The sequence below is a fragment of the Poecilia formosa genome, unplaced genomic scaffold (genome assembly GCF_000485575.1).
Source record: "Poecilia formosa unplaced genomic scaffold, Poecilia_formosa-5.1.2 Scaffold363, whole genome shotgun sequence".
NCBI classification, from domain to species: Eukaryota; Metazoa; Chordata; class Actinopteri; order Cyprinodontiformes; family Poeciliidae; genus Poecilia; species Poecilia formosa.
The window spans coordinates 250,083-272,850 of NW_006800302.1; the positions used below are offsets into that span (position 1 = coordinate 250,083).

A 22,768-nucleotide genomic window follows, 5' to 3' on the forward strand; every position below is an offset into this window, starting at 1 on the left:
CCTAAAACATTTGTAATTTCTCATACCGGATCTTGCTGAGGTAAACCTTCTGCTTCATCTTCCTTCATGCGGATATAAAAACCCGGCAGACTCTTGTACTTAAAAATGTTTATTACTTTTAAAAAGTGTTTTAAAAAAATGCATCAACAAGCACTTCCTCTCATAAAAGCAATGTCTAAAATACAATAAACAAAAAATACGTCACAGCAAAAATGATTACAGTGGAGAGAAGCTCTACATCTCGGCACCACTTACAAGAGGAAGGGTAAAGTCTTAGTGAAACATTAGTGCTAACGAACACACAGTAAAACAATGGAAACCTGGGGCGGAAAAATGCACACAACAAATATAAAGTCTGCTTTTTAGCAGTCAAATATAATCAGCAAGGTTCAGCTGACTGAACTTTTAATGTATCCAGACATTATTCTTTGAGCAGATAACCATTACACATAGTGCCACTTCCACAGAAACAAGTGCAAACGTTTTTGGAGCTCCATCCTGAGCCTAAGGAGCCAGGATGCCTCTAAAAGAAAATTCAATAAAACAAGAAGAGATGTACCTTATTGTGGTAGTATATGTTGATAATATCAAACACCAGTTGAGTTACTGTGATTATGCAACATTACACGTCTTAGTTCTTCTGTACAAACAACCCGGCGTAAATAAATAGCAGTAAAGCAGCCAGAACTGACCACACTTCCAGTCTGTACAAAAACACAGCAGTACAGCGTCAGATCAGAAAAACACCAATAAAAATTACAAACAGTAGATCAATACGTCGCCTCTAGGATCAGTTTTCCTATATAAAACATGTTCCTGCTGCTTAAACAAAAGCATCAAAGACAGTAAACAGAGAGATTACTAAATTTTAGAGACAAACGTCTTTCCAGTGCTGTAAACGTCACAATGTTTCTGCTTCTCGTCGTACCTTCAAAGTGCAGTCACATGGCTTTTAACTGCTAGCACACAGCACTATTTAACATTACACTCACTGCACAGTGCAAGTTTCTGGAGGAGACATCTTTGGCATGGACATAAGGCTCAGGAACCAGAGACCCTCAGGTGCGTCTTTAGTTTAGCGTGAGGCTGCACTGGGTAGGAAGAGGAGCTCCACATGGCAGCCTGAACACAGTGATTATTCTTTTTTTATGGTAAAGCACAACAGATTGTCAGCGCTGTAGCCACAGGTTTATTACACAGCCCAGCCAATAAAATAAAAGCACCACTTTCGTTACGACAAGCATCGAGTCTGACGTTACATATTAATGAGGATTAAACCGTATTCTGTCTTTATTCCTCTGTGAGAGTTTCTGTTGACGTAAAGGTGAAGCTTTCTTCACCATGTCTCAGTCTGACCCTCCCTTTAATTGTCCTCCCAGTTTAAGCACAGCAGGGATTTTACAGCACCTGCCAGTTTAAACACAGCAGGGATTTTACAGCACCTGCCAGTTTAAACACAGCAGGGATTTTACAGCACCTGGCTCGATTTACGAAATAAAATCCAGGTAATTCGTTTCTAGCATGCAGTGGTTTAAGATAAATATTCATAAAGCCACAAGAGAGAAGCGGGAAACTTGAAAAAAAAAAAAAAAACAAAAAAAACAAAAGAGATTACAATTGCTTTTCATGTTCATTATTAATAAAAACAGTGCAAGAGTCACCCATTCAATGGGTTTTGTTAGTAAAGTGATTTTATTATAAACATTTTCTCTTATTTAGTGGCTGAAAAGGACCCTGCTGGTGAGACATATTTTATTTAAAGCTATTTTTGAGAAAATTAAATATCTCAAAACATCTTTTTGATTGAAATTGCATAAATCGTGTAGTTTTAAGGGAACCATCACCACTAAATCTGCCCAGATCGACAATGTTTCTATTAAATAAAAGCATAAAACAAACATTGAAAATGTTTTTAAAGCTTGAAAATCTTTAGGAATATTTTTCCCTTCCTTTTAAGGTTCTGTAAAGATAAACTTTTACACACATTTTGTAAAGAAAAACTCAATAATTTATTCTTTTATTGCAGTAGCATGGTCTCGTAAATAGTCAAAGTTAGGGAATAACTGCATTTAACTGGATCAACAGTGGCAGAGTTATTGGTCTCCCATCCTGTTTGAATCGCTTTTTTAAAGAAGGACATACAGGTAATAAATATGCATCATTATGCACCAGCGGCTAAAGGAAACAAACCTCTGGGACAGATATAAATAAATTAATAGTAGACATAAATAAAGAATAAATAAAAAAAGCTTCAGCTACATTCATTTCAACATTTGCACCAGTGGTGATTTTGTAGGTGTAATTATTTCTAAACACTGGATTTTTAAATTTCTACTCAAAGTAAGTGCTGGATTTTTTTATAATATTTCTGTGTGATTTATTCATTTCTTCACCAGGGTTGAAAATAAATGTGGCTGGTTATATTTGTATATGATTAGATAGATAAAACATTATAATAAATATATTTGTATATAAGATTAGAGTTACATGGATGAGTTTGGATCAAAATGTCATGTTTGTGTAAACTAGTATGTACCTGGAAGCACAGACAGCTGGTTTAGATGGATCCTTTTTATCTTTTTAGTCTAAAAATAGAAAAATGTCAGTTATTTTGCATTCTTAACCAGGTTTATGTATTCATCTAAACTTTGTGGTAAATAGAACCAAACACATTTATACACTTTATACTTTAGCTAAAACAAAAATGTATTAAACTGCGTTCCTGACCCTTTACAATCTGAATACTTTGTTCCTTTAAGTAAGTTTAATTTGTTATCAAGCAGATAATGAGAAAATATGTCAGAAGAAATTAATTTTTGTGTGTTTATGTAAAAATTTTAATTTGTGTGTCTTGAAACTTGAGATTATTAGATGTTGATGCAGCACAGGTGAACACTTTCACACAGGTTAGTTTTTATTAATATCTAAGTAAACTGTTGAGTTTTATTCCTACATTAAAGTCAAAGACACACGGATCTGTGGTAATATATATTAATAGTTAAGAATAGATTATAGTTTCATTTATATTATGTTTTTTTAAACATTGATGTAGTTTGTTAAATGTTAAATACCATGATGTACCTATATATTTAGAGACATATATAACAGTGAGTTTAGGCTGGTGTTTATCTTTTTCCTCTGTCTGCTTGCTGGAGTTGCTTTTGATAAAACAGGAGGTGTTTTTTTTTATTGTATAATTAAAGGGACGTTTTAGTGTTGCAGCATTATATCAGTTCAGCCTGGCACTTGAACCGGACAAACCTCCAGTGTGTCCTTTGTTAGTACATTAGAGTTACGGTGTAAATACCTGATAGATACATTAAAAAACACACAGCTACATCAGTTTTAAATGGAAAAAGTCTAATTTCTCAGCCCATCAGCCCAACAGTGGGGTGATCTTTGCTCTCCAGCCAGTCCAGTCCGCCTGAGTGTGGCGCGTCGCTGATTTGCTGGAACAGCTGGTCGTTCAGCTCCTCGGCTGCGGCGCTGTGGAACCGGCTCTGCTGCTGGTTGGGGTCAAACAGCAGGTTTGTGTCCAGTGAGTTCAGGTCGTTGATGCTGCCAGAGAGCTCTGATGCCATCCTGATCTCACAGGGGAAGTCTGCTCCGCCGGCGGCGAGCTCCGACACCTGCTCCATGAGCGGCCCTGTCAGGAGATGCTGCTGCTGCGTGTTCCTGAAGTCCAGATGCTGCTGCTGCTGTGAGCTCAAAGCTAGCATTGCAGACTGAGCCTGCTGCTGCTCTGCAGAGGCTGGCTGAGTTTGGCTGTTGCCCGCTAAGAGACTCGTTTGTTTGTTAACAGTGTTTTCCATGAGGTAGCCTGGCTGCTGTGAGCTGCCGCCGGACTCAGACGCCATGAGGCTCAGGGTGTCATCACCGCAGAGGCGGCTGGAGTTGGACTCCAGCATCTGGGTCAGGTTCATCCGAGCAGTGTAGGCGGAGGGAACGCCATGCACGCCCAAACCGCGCAGCGCGTCATCGTGGTCCCCTTCCAGCTTGCTCAGAAGGATGCTACTGATGCTGCTGCACTGCTGCACTTCGGTTTGCATCATGATGTTCAGTGGCACGGAGCGGCTCCTCTGAGCCAAGCTGCTGACCCCGAGGTTTGCCTCGCTGTTGGCGAAGATGCTCAGCACCTCGGGCGTCACGGGAGAGTTGAAGGGGGACACCACCGAGCGCGGGACGTTGGGAAGAGTGCTGAGGTTCCTCTGATGGACGGCTGGGCTCACGCTGCGACAGCGAAACGTTGTGCAGGTGGTTTTGTTATCCAGAGGTGCCGGCACGGCGAAGCCCTCCTGCCTGCTCATGCTGGCGACCTGCTGCTGCACCGGGGAGATGGGGGTCAGGCGGCCACAGTGGCCGTCATGGTGGCGTGCATGGGGAACGGCGAAGGCGTGGGGTTTCTGAAACGGCTCGTCTGTCAGGCCTCTGTAGCCGGTGAGGATTCCCATCCCGCTGTTTGATTTGTTTGAGCCGCCGCCACTGCTGCTGTAGCTGCTGCTCATCCACTCCAGCCTGGCCTTGTCGGGGTGGGTCGCCGTGGGCCGCTGCATGGGCTTGACGGGGCTGCTGGAGACCGGGCTGCTGTCGTGGAAACACGTCACGCTGGAGTTGATGGGCGTGAACGCGAACGGGTTCCTGCACTCCACCGGACTGGGAGGGACGGTGCTGCTGCAGTTGGAGTGAGGCGTCCCGATGGGGGTGTGGCGGCTGCTGCCCAGGGCGCTGTCCACCGGGGTGGTGGAGGCGATCCGGGAGAAGGGGCTGTCTCTGGTCAGGGCCTGGGCTCCACCCATCACCTCCGAGGTGGGAGTGGAGGTGTGGATGAGGCTGCTGGGGGCCTGGTAGAAGCCACTCATCCTCTGGCTGGCGGATGCAACACTGTTGGGCGTCAGGATGGCGTGGCCCTGCAGCGGGCCGCAGCTTCCTAGCTCTTGCAGCCGTTTCAGTTTCATCTGCTCCTCCATCTGGACCAGCTCCTCCACGATGCTGTCCTGCGTCACATCATCATCGAAGGAGAAGTAATCCATGTGCTCCTGCATGGGGAGCTGATTAGAAGCTGCTTGATTCACAAATTGAAGGGAGTTTGCAGAACTGCACTGATAAGCTGAGTTTGAAGTCATGCCTGCATGATTCTGGTAGCTGGGGTTAGCTGGTATGCCGTGCATGTTACCCACCGCGTGCCCCCGCTGCTCCTGCATCAAGGTGTCACCGGTTTCCATAACTCTGGGAGTGTTTTTCCTCTGCATTGAGCTTTGTGTTTTGGCAACAGAGTCGAAGAGAGAGGAAGAACTTTGTACATGGACCTGAGAGGAGAAGACGCTGCTCATTTTCATCTCCAGCTCCCTGGAGGCTGGTGCACTCTCTGGTCTACCTGAGCTACTGTGGCCTTGGAGATAACCAGCGCCCTCTGCTGGCTGCTGGGGCATAAAAACCCGTTTAACTGGGGAGAGGTCTGAAGTGAGGCCCGAGCGTTTCCTGAAGCTCTTTGTTGATAAGAACCCGTCTTCTGCTTGGGCGGATTCTCCGCAGGACGATAGTCTGCTGGTGTTTGCTAAAGAAAGAGTGCTGGTGTTCAGATTAGGAGAGGTTAAGAGTAAAGAGCCGGCTTTATTGGCAGTATTACTGCTACTTTTGACCGAAGATGAGTTTCCGCTGCTAGTGTTGGCCGATGTTTCCTCCAGACCCAGGAAGCCTTTGGAGTGAGGGATGGGCACACTAGCCGCTCTCTGAACTGCACCTCCAGCTCTGCTTGCTGCTCCCTCCTGGGTCAAAGCCTGGCTACTGGGATTTTGCATTTGGCTGTTCATATGTATTGCTTCAACTTCCATTTCCACATCCATGCTCTGAGTGTCTGCCCCAGTTATCGGGGCCAGGACAGCCACAGCGGAAGCGCTCCGTGCGTTCTGTTTGGAGCCGGCGTCTGCAGAAGAGACGCCTGCAGACGCCGGCCGCAGCGTGGTGTTTGTGAGGGACGTCGTCTCCCCGCTGGTAGGCGCCAGAGAAATGGCGGTCATCTTGACCAGGCTGACAGGGCTGACCTGACATGTGGTCATCACCGTCTTAATGGGGCTGTTGGCGATGATCATGGTGGAGGGCGAGCGCATGGCGATGCCGGAGGTGGCAGAGGGCTTGGGCAGGATCTGAGCGTAGCGCTGGCGAACTGGGCGCTCCCCCACTGGACTGGCCAGGTTATTCTGGGCAGGCTTGGGGCTCTGCTTCACTACCTGAACCGGCTGGGAAACCATCTGAAAGTTGATCGGCAGAACTTTGCTCTCAACTGCTGCCACAGGACTCGGTGACATCAGCTGCCCGCTCTTCTGCACCTAAACATAAAAACAATTAGAAACACAGTTAGGGCTGAAGCGATTAATCGGATGAACCAGGGCTGTAGCAAAAAAATATTTTAGTAATCGAGTACTCTATTGAATATTTTTAAGATTAATCGAGTATCTCTCCCTCTCTCACGGTGACGACACGGTTCCGATAGCAGAAAACCTTTCGTACTCCGATAATCGCGCCACACTATGTAACAATGCTTATTTGTCCCCCAAACCTGCTAAAACGCCGGACAATTCAATGCTGCTAGCGCTTAGCAACAACTCATAGGAGGAAGTGAGAGCGCTGCCCACCACAAATAACGACCCGGGCGGAACACGGTGCGCTAAATAATGATACATAAATTAACGAAGCTTCGAGGCAGGTACATTTTCCTTGAGGAATTTTAATAATCGAGGTACTCGTATCATTGGAGGAATCGTTTCAGCCCTAAGATGAACCATTCCAGACTGAACGGATCGGCCTGGATCCAGCCAAAGTTGCAGTACCGTAATTCCGCCACACTTTGCGCTATCTTAAAAACTCCAATGGTTTCTGAAAGGGGAGACGTTGTGCTTTCCAGCCATTCTTGGGTTACTACGGTAATTTCACCCCCGTCGAAGCAGGGAGAAAAATTAAAAGACATAATCCTCATTTCTTACTGTGATGGGACTCGGCACAGCTGCCACCACGATGCCGATGGTCGGCTGCGGAGAGGGAGGGCTGGGGCTGCCACAAGTCACGCTGTCCAGCATCCGCTTCGCCTGTTCCTCTCCCAGAACAGGAGACAGCATCTTCTGCTCCTGCTGCTTCCTCTGGATCTTCCTCTGCAGCTGCTGCTTTGCGTCTACGGACGGCGACGAAAACATTTTGCCTTGAGGCTGGAAAGGCTGAGCCTCGGCTGTGGGTGCAAAGGCTGAGACGGTCTGTTGAGGTTTGACCTCTGGAGACAAACAGAGGGACTTAAAGACACACTGCAATAACAATGTTATTGGTAGAGTACCCAAAAACTGTACACAAATAAGATTATAGCACTGCTTCAATTTATTTTTACTCAAGAAAAAGTAAAAAGTAAGAAATTACTCAAGTAATAGTAAAAAAAAATATTTAGCAAAAAGTCAATGATCAAAACATCAATCTATAGTAAAAAAAATACATAACCAGAAGGACCAAAATATAAAACTATGTGGAAATTTTGGTATCTAGTAAGACCACAATGAAAATAACTTACATAAATAACCAAATCTGGCAAAATAAACATTTCACCAAATCAATTTCTTTCATTGTGAAACTTAACAAACTTTAACAAAAACTTCCGGTGTGTGTCTGGTGTTATTTTGGTTAAAACAGTTTGTTTTTCATTAATTGAAGTTACTCACAGTGGATGGAGTATCCAGGAATTTTACTTGACTGCAATGCCGATACTCCATAGTAAAAGTACAATGTAGTAAAAGTACTCCTAAAAGTAATGTTTTTCCCAAAACGTTTCTCAAATAAATGTCCTCTCAAATAAGTGCACTCTAAAAAACATTTGATCATTTTACTAAAAAATATTTCAAGTCAAAAATTAATTTGACAAAATGAATCAAATTTATAGCGATGCACACTAAAAAAGGAGACAAGGCAATGACAAAAGAACAAACGCATGTATAAGGAAAAGACAAAACAAAATATATACATATCTTGACAAAATGCATGTTTAAGGAAAACGAAAAAGAAAATATATGCAATTTAAATTTTTTTTTTTTTTTTACAAAAACGCACTTGTAAGGAAAAGACAAAAGAAAATATTTTCATTTCTTGACGAAAACACATGCTTAAGGAAAAACAAAAAATACAAATACAAATTTCAGTTTTGGTCCTCCACAGAGAATGCAGTAACGCGTAGCTGCCACTAGATGTCTCCCCCACCTTTCGGCAGCGTTAGCTTGCTCACCTGCTGCTGCTGCGCCGGTCATTAGCGTGAGAGCTGCCAGAGACTTGTTGCTGATGTAATGGCTGTCGATCAGAAAGCGGGCCAGGTCTTCCACGGCATCAAACTGGCGCTTCAGAACCTTCTGGGCCCACTCACACACAAGATCACAGGCTGCAAACCGCACCTCCTCCTTGATGCCGCTCACATGGCATGACGACTCCAGGGCGTCACACTGGAGCTGATCGACGGATGGAGTGATGCAGGCAAGAACAGATTAACAAAAGGTTCTGCAGCAGCGCTAAAAAATGTTTTTAAAAAGTCCGGTTTGCTTACTGCATCTGCTGATTTATGGAGGTCCAAAGTGGGTAAAGACGGCATGTGGACGAACGGCCTCTTTCTTAGTCCACTGTAGCAATATGTAAGTCCGTGTTAAGGCCAAAACATTTTAGGAAGTATTTAAACAGGTTAGGAATGGTCTATGGGCTAAACAACACATGTTCATTACTTCTTTTTTATGTATTTTTTTATACACAAAAGCATTCCTAAATAATGAGATTTTATTCTATAATGAGCTTCTTTCATAACAAGCTGCTTACACTGCAAAAACACAAAAATATTACGAAGTAATTTTGGTCTAGTTTCCAGTGCAAACATCTTGTTACACTTGAAATAAGACAAAACTAACTTAAAAGTAACTTTTCAGCTCAATATAGAGGCTTGTTTTAAGTAAAGAATTCCTTAATATTGCTCTATTGTTGGCAGATTAATTAACATAAAACATGGGGAAAATGTCTTGTTATAAGTTAAATAATCTGCCATGGAACTTGTACATTTTCATCAATATTAAGGAATTATTTACTTAAAACAAGTCTCTATATCTTGCTAAAAGTTACTTGTAAGTTAGTTTTGTCTTATTTCAAGTTTGCTAAGATATTTGTGCTGGAAACTAGACCAAAATTACTTGGTAAGATTTTGTATTTTTGCAATGTAGAGCCTCTTTAAATCCATATAAGCTGCTGCTGGCCACACCACCAACTCAACAATTATGCTCACGTGAAAATGGCTGGAAACAAATGTTCAATTATACAACCCTACATCTCTGAAGTAGAGCCTCCTGCACAACCAACAAGAATGCAGGAAGTGGTTTCTGAACAATAAGTCAACAACAAAACTCTTGTCTTTTCCAGCAGCCAGTGTACATCAGTAAAACCAGCTGACCAAACATGCTGAAGATCCTCTGAACAGTTTTCTAGAAGATTTTCTTCAATCTTCTAGAAAACTGCAAAAATGCTGAAACATTGATTTCGTTTAAAATAGATACCAATTTGTTTAGAACTGCCATTGTTTAATAACTGGCACACTGACTGAACATCTAGTTTTATTACTTTGCTTTATTTTACCACTGAATTGTAATGTTTCATTTTTATTTATTATGTTTTAAGCTCTTTAAACTGCATTGTTAGTGAAATATGCAGAAAAAAAATCTTACACAGTAAGACTAGAGTCTGGTTTGGCTTTTTAATTCGACTTAATGTTAATAAAAAACAGTTCTTCTGAAGCTTTTATCTAAAAATCAGTCTCCCTTCAGCTGACCAAGACGTCTTTTTTAACCACTTGACAAAATTGGAGATATCTGACCCCACCTTCCTCTGAGATAATGACATTAACCTTAGTGAAGGTCACAAACACAAACCAAACAGCAGCTTGACGTCACGAGCTCAACAGGCTCGGCTACGCATGAAGGTCAAGATCACAGAGACGCCCCCCGAGGGTCTCTGTATTCTGCTGCTGCCTTTGAGGTGGAAGGGGGCTTCATTTCATTTCACATCTATATTTAGAGAGCTTATGAACTGCTGCAGCAGATGGTCTGAGACCAGACACACACACACACACACACACACGAGCAGACAGACATGGGCCAGACCGGTACAGTACGGTCCATTCCGGTAAAGGATATTTAGATTTCCCTCTCATGCCGAGCCGTCGCGCCTTCATGTTCGGGAAGACGTTTTTCATCATCTTTCCAAAGTCTGCGGCACTCAGTGGATGATAGTTGAGATTGTCACAGAAGCTCCTGAAACGTACAAGAGAGAAAATAAATCAGTGTAAAGTAACAGCAAAGCGTGAGAGAGCGGTCACATGACGCCTCGGCTCGGCCTTTTACTGTGAAATACCTTTCAAAGGCATTTTTATCTCACTGACTTTTACTTTTTGTCACATCAATACAATTTTAGGCTCCAGAGCCTAAAATAAAGTTTAAAAAAAAGTTGAACTTTACTTAATTAATATATTTGCTTAAACACACGATATAGAATCAACTAATATTTTTAAGTGTAGCTCTAATAACAAATGCAGGTTTTTAGTAGTCTTTACTCTTTTTTAAAAAAAAAGTCTTTTACATCAAATTTCCACAGCAACACATGCTTCTTACCTTTCTCTGTCTTAAGTTTAAAACTCTGTGTGTTTTTTATGTTATGAACAAACCCAAAACCCAAAATTGTTGCCCTTCATAAAATTTAACTGAAGTTATTTTGAAAGGATTGGCAACAAAAACAAAACACACAGCCTCTAAACTTCAGCTGACTGGGAGACAGCCTGAAACTGAACTCAATTTTCAGAATTTTATTTGAATAAAATGAAAGTCAGTCATTTTCCTTCCATTAAAAAAATAATAAATGTATTTGTGTTGGTGTATCACACAAAAATGCCAATAAAATACAGTTAAGTTTAAGGTTGTAATGTGATAAAATGTGGAGACATTGGTACGGGTATGAAAACAGTGTGAATATTTTTGCAATGCGCTGAATTTCAGCACTTTATGAATAATTAATAGACTTTAAAGTTTTGTGGTCCGTAAGCAGAACTTCACTATAACTTTTTGACACATTTAAAGTAAGAGAGGGATGATAGGTGGTCTGACGGGAAGGAAACAAAAAAGAATATTGGTACATACGTCCGTCCGTACGTACGGACGGACGGAAGGAAGACATTATGTCTATACTATAAGTGAAATAATCTGCCACTAGAACTGGTATTTTTTAAGGAATTATTGACATAAAATAAGCTCTTACATGAAAAGTTACTTGTAAGTTACTTTTGTCTTACTAAAATATTTGCACTACAAACTAGACCAGAAATACTTCGCAAGATTTGTGGTTTTTGGAGAGATGGGACAGGAATTAATGTCTGGAATTGCAAATAATTTTTAGAAACTCATTTTTGGTTTTGACAACTGGCCCAACAATGCTGAATCAAATCCCAGACTTTTCCAGATTGTGCAGAAACAACCTTCACCAGTTGACATTACAGATCCATCAGGTCATATGAGTCAATTCAGGTCCCAAAATGAGCATGTAAAGTTCACCAAAACCTCTGCCCTGGTTGATTATTGATTGATTATCAGCTGTAGTTCCCGTTCACTTAGACAAACCTTGTAGGCATCAAACAAACACTAAGCCTGCTGCATGTTTTTGGTCTTTTTTTAGTAGCCGGTCCCAAAGGCGCCAATGTTTCTGGAAGCTGCTGTATTTTTGTTCTGGTGGAGTTAAATAGATAAAAAAAAAAAAAAAGTTATATAAGAGTGTCAGAGCTTTTCAATGGCTGTCTCAGATTTTCCATTCTAATATTACCAACACATGCTGCTCTGTGATTCTCATGCCTGCTGCATCTATTTATACCGACACTTTAGCCTGCAGTAATGTAGGGCAGGACGCGGCACAAACACTGTAAGGTGTTCGCACAAAGAAAAACTAAAAACAAAAGCAATTTCTGAAAAATGTCTGATTTAGTGGCTGTATGTTAAAAGTGAAACTCTGAATTTGTGGCTAAAATAGGTGGATTTCTGCAGCAGAGTTTTGCCCATACTTGTACTCATCGTAGACCTCCTGCTTGGGAAGCGAGGTCTCCGGGTATTCCTCCAGATGGTCGCGGATCCAGCCGAACGCGTGCATCTGCTGAGTGCGGCTGGACGACAGGGCGCTCTGGTCACTGAGAAAAGAGCCGAGTCACTGACTGCACAGAAACTGATTCAGCAACACTAAAACCTCCTCAAACAGTTTATCACAAACATATTCTGTGGTTTGATCATGAATATTTGTTATTTCTCAGATGTTTATCATCCAGGCGAGGTCAGGGCTGGGAGACATGGCTTAAAGTAAAATCTCTGATTTTTTTTTCATACCAGATCTGATTTTCTTAAAAGGAAATTAGAGAGTGTTAGAGTGAGGCTACATTAAGCTAAAATTAGCAGAAAAACGTCACATTTTTATCGGAAAAATGTCTCAAAATTACGAGAAAACAAGTTGTTTTATATGGAAAAAAGGTTATCTCATTTCAAGTGGTTCTTTCTTCAAAATAGATACAATTGTTTGAACAGTTGTTTAAAAATCCTGCTACTGATAACAATCTGAATGTGTTCAAATATTGAATATCTGTAAAACTTGTACCAAAGTATGACTTCACAAGAGTCTTAAAATTTCTCATTTTAGTTTTTAATTTTAACATATAAAATTATTACTTTACTCTCCTAAATATTGTGACTTTATTCTTGTGTTATTTCGACCCAAATGTCATATATTTTTCTTGCATATTGTGACTTTTCTCTTGCAATTTAAAAGAAAATCGTAGCCTGGCTCTAATATTCTGAATTTAAAGTTCAGACAAGTAGAAGCTGTAAAACAAGCTTGTCAAGATGGCCGCCATCTTCACGCCCTGACATCACCGAATGGTGGGGAAAAAATCCTGATTTTCCAAAAATGTAATCTTGGAAAAACCAAAAATTTGATTAGTTAAAACAGTCGATTTATCGCCCTGTGAAGTTTTACCTTTTCTCTGCGCTGCTGCTGGGACCAGTAGGCAACTTGAGGTAGAGGTAGAGTTTTTCAATGTCTGAGAACTTCTCCACATCTTGCTGCAGACGTAAAAAAAAGAGGGTAAAAGTAGATATTTTTAATCGGGGTGAATCTTAAGTACAACACAAAGTATTATTTTTACAACTAAGCTTGTAGAACAAGTAGAAACATTTTCATCCAAGGACTTTTACTGACAAGAAAACTTTGCTGCATCTAAATCAGCTTTTATTTAATTTATTGAACTCGCCTCAACACTTTAAACATTTTAAAGGAAACTGACCCAAATCCTGTTTTTATATCTGAGAATAAATTTGTTCAGCTGAGCCCAAAATAATTTCAAAATTAAATGCAAATGTTCAAAATCCTGTTTATGTTTTGCATCTGTGATGAATAACAACAACAACAACATCAAAAAATTGGAGGGCTTTATTGCTTTGTTTTATTTCAGTATTGACGATTGACGATTTGGCCCCTGTGACAAAAAGTTTGTACACCCCTGTTCAACAACAACACCGAAATTCATAATTTCACCTGGAGTTAAATCAGTAATTGAAAATTTTCACTTATAACCAAAAACTTCACTGGTATTTTATATGACAGACTAACACAAAGTAAAGTATCATGGTACTTTGGAACCCTCCGGATCCAAACTTTGACTAGGCCATTCTAACACAAAAACAATTCGCTAGTACCTCTGGTTTTATATTCGCCGTACTAATAAAGTGAACCTCCTCTTTCAGAGCCTCTAACAGGTTTTTTCCCATCAACTCTAACGAACTTCGCTGAAATGAGGATAAAAGATGGCCGCCGCAGCAGGATACGACAGCCACCATTTTTCACTACGCTGGTGTTCAGCTTGACCTGCCGTTAGTTTCTGACACACAGGTGTTATGAAGTGACTCAGCATTATTATTATTATTATTATTAATAATTGACACTCAAATTAAAACCTTAGCTAAGCTAAAGATGTTTCTGATGTGTGTGCTCCAGGGAGTGTTGACCTGTGACGGATGGCGATCTGTCTGAGGTTTATCTGGTACCGTCTCTGCAAGTCTTGCTGCATTGTCATGTGGTTATATTGTGCCTACATCTTAATAAGAGGTTAAATGTTTCAGAGTCTTGGGTTTGGCAGACAGTGGTGACAGCAGCTGAGTGAGCTCTGAGGGATTCATGTATCTGCTGTGTGTGCAACACAACACTGCGCACACACTCAGTTTAGTAAGACGCTGCGGACAGACGGACGGACAGACAGGCCGGCTCCTGTGGGGCAGGACGGTCTGCAGACTGAACCAAAGTCTTCTGCTGTTAACACATCTCCCAGCACAGCTCCACTGATCCTCTGAGTTCACCCCCGGGGTTAAGGTCAAAGGTTGTCTGCAGCTTCCACACAATGAAACAAAAATAATTAAGGTCGCACATCAGGTGTAAATTTAGAGGTGTCAGAGTTTGTACTTGTGTAGCTAAAGTGACGTTACGTGACCTGTTAATTAGAGTGAAGTCTCAGTTCTAATCAATATTAATGCTGATCGTTTTCTTATTGGTTTATCAGAATTTGACTGACGGCCATTTATCAAATGAGTTACCTTTTACTTTTGTTTTAAAAATTCAACAATTTTTCTAGGTTTTTTGTAAAATAAATTAATGGATGCTGTTGGTTCAGTATGATGGAAAAATTAACTGATGGATGGATGGGTGGATGATGGATAGATGGGTGGGTGGTTGGATGGATGGATGGTTGGATGGATGGATGATTGATGGATGGGTGGGTAGGTGGTTGGATGGATGGATGGATGGATGGATGGATGATTGATGGATGGGTGGGTAGGTGGTTGGATGGATGGATGGATGGATGGATGGGTGGTTGGATGGTTGGATGGATGATTGATGGATGGGTGGGTAGGTGGTTGGATGGTTGGATGGATGGACAGATGGATGGATGGACAGTTGGTTGGATGGATGGATGGATGGATGGGCGGTTGGATGGATGGATGGGCGGTTGGATGGATGGATGGATGGTTGGATGGACAGTTGGATGGATGGACGGTTGGATGGATGGTTGGTTGGTTGGATGTAGTAACTCATGTTTATAAATTCCTTTCCAGCAGGAGGTACTGTCCTGGATTTTCATAATAAAAGAACCTGTAAGAAGCTACAATGTGAAACATAAATGACTGAAATAATATTTATTTAGTTGAAACCTCTGTGAGGAATAGATAAAAGTCTTTCTGAGAGACCAACAGGGACAGCTCAGGATCAAACAGAAAACTCCCAACAAATGAAAACGATCGCCTCATCATTGGAAAAGTAAAAAAGAAAAGTTGAACATCATGATTATCTTTAGTTCCACAAACATCAGATTAACCAAAAGATTTTAGTTGAACTTCATGGACTCACCAGGATGTTTTCCACTTTTGACTGGACAGTTTTGCTGTAAAACAGACACAAAATATAAATTAGCGTGAAGCTGGTGTAGCATGAGCGCTTGTTCCTAAACAGTATTTATTTATAAAGCAGAGGAATGTTTGGTATGTGACGACCCTCCCTGCAGCATCTCTCAGGTCGTCCACTACAGGAGCCACTCGTCGAAACAAACGCGTTTCTAAGACGGGAGACGCTCCATCAATCAGGAAATTCACTCACCGTTGCTGAGAAAATCACATGCTGTCTAATTAAACGTAGCTTCAGCCGTACAACAGTAAAACTAGTTTTTACTAGTACTAAATCATTAAATAATTATGATTAAATTAATTCAATCTGAGCTCAGCTTCACTAATCAAGCCTACACTGATTACATGGAGCATGCTACAAGATCTCAAAAACAAAACACGGTGCTTCAATCTAATTAAAGAACAGAGGAGGAATAGTCTGACAGTAAATGGGCATAAATTACATCAAAGTGAGAGCTACAAGGTCAGATAAAAAACAAACATTTACCATGAAACATCTTGATAATCTAAAGCTTTAAAGGAAAATATCCTGTGGACAATAGTAGAAAGTATGTGTCCGGTTCTGGAATAACATGCACTTATTACTCTGAACCAACATTTAGTTTTATATTTCACGAATCCAAAACTAACTTAAGATCCAGAGAAACCCCTATTTGTTTATAAATCATTCACTATTTATTCTCATTCTTATAAAAACCAATATTTAGTTTATACTTATCAATAACAACCCAGAACAAGAATCAAACATGGAGACAGAGAAAGTCCTACTAGTTTATAAATTAGTATTTATTACTAATCAAGAACTAATTTTAGACCTAGTTTAAATTGTGTAGTACTTTTGCTTTCTTTCTTGTTGTTGCCCTTACCTTTTTGTCTTCATTTTGTTTTTTTGTATTTCTTTCTAATTCATGTAAGGCACTTTGAACGGCCTTGTTGCTGAAAATGTGTTACATATAATTACCTTATCTTACCTCATTGCAGCATTTTCAGAATAAAAATGTCTGATGGTCTGAGGCTGTTTGTAGTTCAGACCTGAACTAATTGTCATAACTGATAAAAATAAAGTCATTCTGCTCTCTACCAAAACCCCTGAAGGAGAATGTCGGTCAGGTTGTGACCTCAAGCTGAACGGGTGATGCTTCAAACCACCCATAAAAAACCCCATAAAGCAGATTTTATTATGCAGCTTTTATAAAAACATGTTCATTACATACTTGTTAAAATTATCATCATGTTGTGACAGTATAATGTGAGACAAATAAACTGTGAAAAGTGGATCTCCTCTGCCTTCTCCCAGTGCTCCCAGTACAATCTGCAGAAATACACCACTCAGTCAGAAACAGTCAGGAAGAGGGTTTTCTCTCTGCTACGCTACAGGAAGGCTAAGGCTAGTTAGCATGGCCACCGATGATGGCAGATAAACAGTTTCCCACCATTACCACATTAAGCAGCGTCTATCCGAGGATGATTGTCAGCGCTAAGACCCTCCTCCTGGCTCTGATTGGTTGTTTTTGACTGGGAGCATTTTTGTACATCGCAATGTTATCACTGGGAGGAAGTAGAGAAACTTGATATTTTTTCAGGTTATCTGCCTCATATTATGTTGTTAAAATTTTAACAAATATGGAAAAAACATTTTGTTGTAAAAGTTAAATATTGTGGCTTTAAGCGGGCTGATCATGCTCTAAAAACCCATAGAGTGGCCAAACTAAACAATTTAGAGCCAGAATCCTTCACAGTGAACTAGAAAACACCGACTGTCACATGTTTAGTTTGGAATAATATTTATCAGATAAGGTTGGAAAATGTTTAAAATAATCATTCATTGAAAACTGCATCTTGTATTTACTCAAGTCAGCTTTGACAAATACGAAAATACTTTTTCATGATCTAACAAAAAGGCAAAAACAAAAGAAATCTGCAACAGAGAAAACGCTTCTTAACAGCACTAATTGTACATTTAACTTTTAAAAAACTATAAACCTAATTATCAGAGATAAATGTTTACCTCTTGTTTGCTACTGACAGTAAGCCTATGGTAGACTCCACAAATATTTAATTTAATTTATTTATTTACTTATTGAATTTACAGTTTAAAATGGAGATAAAGATTTGAGGAAAAGAATCTTGTCTGTTTATCTATTAAATTAATTTGCAATAATATAAGCAACTAAGCATAAATAAACCATCCATATAAATACATCTTTAACACAAAAAAGTAATGTTTACTTTTAAAAATAAGAAAATATATTAAAAAAAAAGAAATATATATATATATATATATATATATATATAATATCTAGAATTTATAATTATCAATTATTTTCTTTGTTAATTATGATAAAGAGAAAAAAATTCTGTTATATATAAATAAAATTATATATATATATATATATATATATATATATATATATATATATATATATATATATATATATATATATATATATATATATAAAAATATATATATATATAAAACATTTTCTTCATTTGCAATGAAAAAGCTCTCTACTGAATTAATATATATATATATATATAACATTTTCTTCATTTGTTATATTATCTTTGTAATAAGAAAGCTCTCTGATTTAAAATACTTCATTATACCTTCATAGAATGTATAATAATAAATACAACAGGTCAAGTCAAAATGCAGAATCATAAAAAGTATTTTTAAATCCTTTATTTGTTTTTAAATGAGATGCATCTCTCATGTTCAGGTGAGTCAGACAGTTGTTGACTCTGAAGGGGGCGATGGGTAGCGTCTCTCACTCAGCGGTGCTGGGCGGGTCAGAATCAGGAGAGGTTCTAAGCCGTGACATGAGCGGCTCTCTTTAATTCGCTGTTACCAGGGGGCCGAGGATTTCCTGCTGCTGAAAGCCCGTCATTAAGCTCTTTGTGAGGTAGAGCTGGCAGGTAGGCTGAATGACACCTGATGCAATGTTTAGCAACGGTTCAGCTGCAGAAATAAAGAACTGATGCAACAGCTGCAGTTCATTCTGTGAGGAATGAATGAGAAAAACAGCAGCCATGCAGCTACAACAGAAAATGAACTCTGACCTCTGTGAGCTTCAGCCTTTTGAGAGCAGAAAACGTCTACGACATCGACACCACATAAGTGACGTTTCTGCAGACGGTTGAACTCTGAATTGGTTCTGGTCACTCAGCCTTTCGGCATTTCATGGCTCCTTGGTTTCATTCAGAAATAAAAGGTCAGAGCAGAGGCCTGAGTAAAAACCAACACTGTATGCATCATAGCTTACATGATGCAAAACAAATGCATTTCTCTGTTTTAGGGTTTAACGCAGCTCAGTAATTTAGCACAAGCAGAAAACAAGCAGTTGAGTCAAGCTTAATTGGTTTTATTGGAATAATGTTTTTAAAACAGAGCCAACAGTATTAGAGAAACCAGCTGAATTCAACAGCTGTGCATCTTAAAGGGGCAGTATGTGTTTTCTAGGCATTTAGTGCTATTTTATAGTACAATCAACTACTTTATCTTCATTTTGTTATAAAAATGTCAGTAATATACAGCTCTGGAAAAAACTAAGAGCCCACTGCACTGAACCCCATTGAAAACCTCCTGGTTATTGATTTCTGAACTTTTCCTGAGTTAAAACATTAGTATTATTGTTTCTAAATTAATTTGAACTTGTTTTCTTTGCATTATTTGAGGGCTGAAAGTACTGCTTCTTTTTGTTATTTTCTGCAAATAAATTCTAAATTTTTGCTTGGAATTTCATGAACATGTCAGTAGTTCATAGAATAAAAGAACAATGTTCATTTTACTCAAACATAAACCTATAAACACTAAAAATCATAGAAACTGATCATTTTAAGTGGTCTCTTATTTTATTCCTGAGCTGTATAACAAATATTTTAATCATAAATTTTGACTTTGTAATTTAACGCCTTGAAACTGGGCCTCTGTCTTGTTAAAAATATCTATTTTTAATGCAACTATGCAGTTTTCTAACTATAAACCTTCATTAAAAGTAGTGAAATCGAGGTGATATTCAGGAGCATCTCGGTAAATTAGGATATCAAGTTTGAGTTTGAAACAATGATGATCATTTACAGATTCATTATTCGCACATTTCTGTTTCAAGCATTTTATGTTACTTTTGATAATTATGACTAACAATGAGTGAAAACCCAAAATTCAGCTTTTCAGAAAATGTTAATATTAAGAAGAATAAAAACAGTTTTTGAAAATGGATGTTATGTTATGGCCTACTTAGTTATGGAGAAATCTACTGAGTTGCCAGATTTCCTGGTGACAGTCATTCACAGGGCAAGTCACCGGTAAAGAACCTGGCTGTAAACATGGAAAGTGTCATGAGTTGTGGTTTATGGCGATGGTGAGGATGAACACAGGGACCCAGATGATGAATTTAATGATGAAAACTCAAACAGTCCAACACAGGGGGCACAGCAGAGAGTATAGCACAGAGCTAAATACCGGTAGCAACTGACAAAAAAGACTGAAAAGAGAGCTAAGCTAACCAGGACTTTACAGTTCTACTGGAGAGCATCAACATGTGACATTAGACGACAGTAGACGAGGACCCGACAAGAGACAGAGACAACAGGTGGACTTAAATACACAGGGGGTAATCAAGGGAACGAGACACACCTGGGAACAATCAAGGGCTGACAGGACAACACAGAGACTCAAGGAAACAGGACAAAACACAGAAAATCCCAAAATAACTATACAGAAAAACACAGATCACAACAGAAAGTTGAGTGGAAGGAAAAACGTTTGGTCGAAATCAAGCAGGATAACTAAAGACTAGAGAGGATTGTGAATGAAACTTATCCCACACTCTGGAAGAAATTGATTGGCATTGCACGCACGTACGCATGCTCTTACAAATGTGATAAGTAACAATAATGGAGTGAATTTAATACCATATGGATCGATGTTTACTGTATCAAAAGGCCAAAATATGATTAGTTCAATTATTTCTTGGAAATCAAAGCTAAATAATAATTGAATACTCATAACTCTTTCATTCCAACACAGCAGCTCAAACTTGATTAATAAACATGAAGAGCTTGCTGCAGAAGGGAGGGTCGTGACCTTTTACTTGCACAAAACTCTAAGTGTAGATTTAAAAACATTAATGTTAACAGACAACATGCTGATATAAGGACTCTTACATTTGAAACATGATTAAACATTTGAAGGCTAGCGAGGAGGAACGTTAACGATGAACACATAACTTCATTAATTCTGCTTGAACATTAAGGGATTAATGGAAGAACAAATACATCAGGACTTTAGAGATGCTTTTGTTAACCAGAGATCAGAATAAAGACATTTTTACCAGCTCTGATTGACGATAGGCCGATCAAATGCTAAGAAATCTGCATTTTTCCCTCCTATTCAATAAATACATCAAAACTAAGAACTCCCAACATTTTTGGTCTTTTGAAACACACAAGTCAACAGCATGTCGTGTTTAATAGAAATAAAATACAAGTTAAAAACACATGCTTTGATGAATACATGGGGATGATCTCTCAGTTTCTGTTTGATTCAAAACAACAAATTCAATCCAAAACACGTTTTCTAACTTAGTCCTATATTCTTTTAAAATAAATAAGATAAAATTAGTAAAAAATAATAGAAGACTGTGATTGGTGGATCTAGCTTTGTTTGCAGAATTAACTAGGTTATGCTAATAAAAAGTTCAAATGAGCTTAAATTTAATATCTGGGACACAAAGTTTCTCCTAAAGTGTTATCTATAATTTCAACAGTGATGAACTACATTGACAAACACAAACTCATGTGAGGGAAATGACTTTAATTATGGACTACTTATGTTTATCTGGCAACCCAGAACAGGTTTATATACTTTATATAAAGTATATTATATACTTCACTCAACCCACAGCAGGAATTAGAACAAACTTAGAATTCAGAGAAACTATTTTTCTTTTCTATTAGTTTATTCAGAGAAACTCCCATTACTTTATAAATTGTGGAGTAATTGATTTCTCTTGCTTTTCTTTTATTTTGTTTGTATTTCCTCTAAGTCATGTAAAGCACTTTGTCTTGTTGCTGAAAATGTGCTATACAAATAAAATTACCTTACCTTTAATTGTTCTAACGTTATTTTCTATCAACTTAATCTGCTGTCCAATATGGAGGTCAATGTACAATACATACACTGATCTTTGAAAAGCTACAATTTGCATTTACTTTAATATTTTTTTTCTGATCTCATAGTGGCTAAATAATATTATCAGATATTATGATCAGCTATCAGGCTGAAGCAATTAATCGGATTAATGAATGATGAATAAATTATTGAAATAATCAACCACTAATTTAGTAATTGATTAATCGTTAATGGGCTTTTTGCTGAAAGAACAACTTACTCAAAGCCACAAGTATGCAAAAGATATATAAACATTTTGAATGAAAGATGATGAAACGTTTTGTCTGTAGTGGTCTAGTTTTACCCTCACCTGGTTCAAACTCTTTAAAAAAAGAAAAATGTTCTTAGGTTATTACATTTAGGCAATGAAATGTTTACCTCCTTATTTAAAAAAAGAACTTAATTTATGTGTTTGCATCTTTTAATGTATTTATAATGCTGTATAAAAACGGCTTAAGTAGTTAAATGAATAGTTTCTAGAATGTGCGCATTTTTTTTCAATTAATCGATAGAATGGTCGATTATTAAAATAACCATTAGTTGCAGACGTAATCAGATTCCACCAAACATTTGTATAGCCTCCTCTTACTTGAGTACTTATTTGTTTCTCTATTTCATGACTACTTTTTATCTTCACTTGAGCACCAGAAGTACTTGCATTTCCATTTCCACAGAGACTACTGCAGTTTATACTTAAAATTAAGAGATAAGTTTATACTCATCTCGTGTGTTGCTCTAAAACAAAACCTACGGGTAGTCATGAGATGTCTTGTCCAGCATGGTGCATGCCCAAACAGTTAGGTGTAAAACCTCACCAGATGGAGTTCTTGATCCTGAGCTGCAGAGCGCTGGCCTCAGCACCCTGCAGCCCGGGGAGCAGGCCAGGTAGACTCCCCGCTCCGGTGTCCGGCTGCTGGGGATCCTCATCGGCCATCGGGGTGCGCCTCTGAGCGGGACTGGCCTGGAATGGACGGGACTGGACGGAGACAGGCGGAGTCGGGTTAGCGGACATGGGCCAGGACACGTTGCAGCGGGACAGCAGCGCGCCCTGTTGTTGTTGTTGTTG

The 22,768-nt window shown here is 39.1% G+C and overlaps 1 protein-coding gene across 2 annotated transcripts; it reads right to left on the reverse strand.

The window, feature by feature from the left end:
• Positions 1 to 1,289: 1,289 nt before the first annotated feature.
• Positions 1,290 to 22,740, reverse strand: LOC103153811 (DNA-binding protein RFX7-like). Of its 2 annotated transcripts, none has more exons than XM_016662201.1 (10): positions 22,518 to 22,740; positions 15,478 to 15,511; positions 13,057 to 13,142; positions 12,098 to 12,220; positions 10,191 to 10,307; positions 8,567 to 8,651; positions 8,255 to 8,471; positions 6,981 to 7,261; positions 1,478 to 6,326; positions 1,290 to 1,407 (listed from the first exon to the last, which is right to left on the reverse strand). In XM_016662201.1, the coding sequence occupies exons 1-9, from the start codon at positions 22,712 to 22,714 to the stop codon at positions 3,369 to 3,371; spliced, it is 4,098 nt and encodes a 1,365-aa protein (XP_016517687.1). In that variant the 5' UTR covers positions 22,715 to 22,740; the 3' UTR covers positions 1,290 to 1,407; positions 1,478 to 3,368. The 2 variants fall into 2 exon arrangements, with proteins under 2 accessions (XP_016517687.1, XP_016517686.1); XM_016662200.1 differs by having other exon boundaries at positions 6,981 to 7,267.
• Between the last annotated feature and the right edge of the window lie 28 nt (positions 22,741 to 22,768).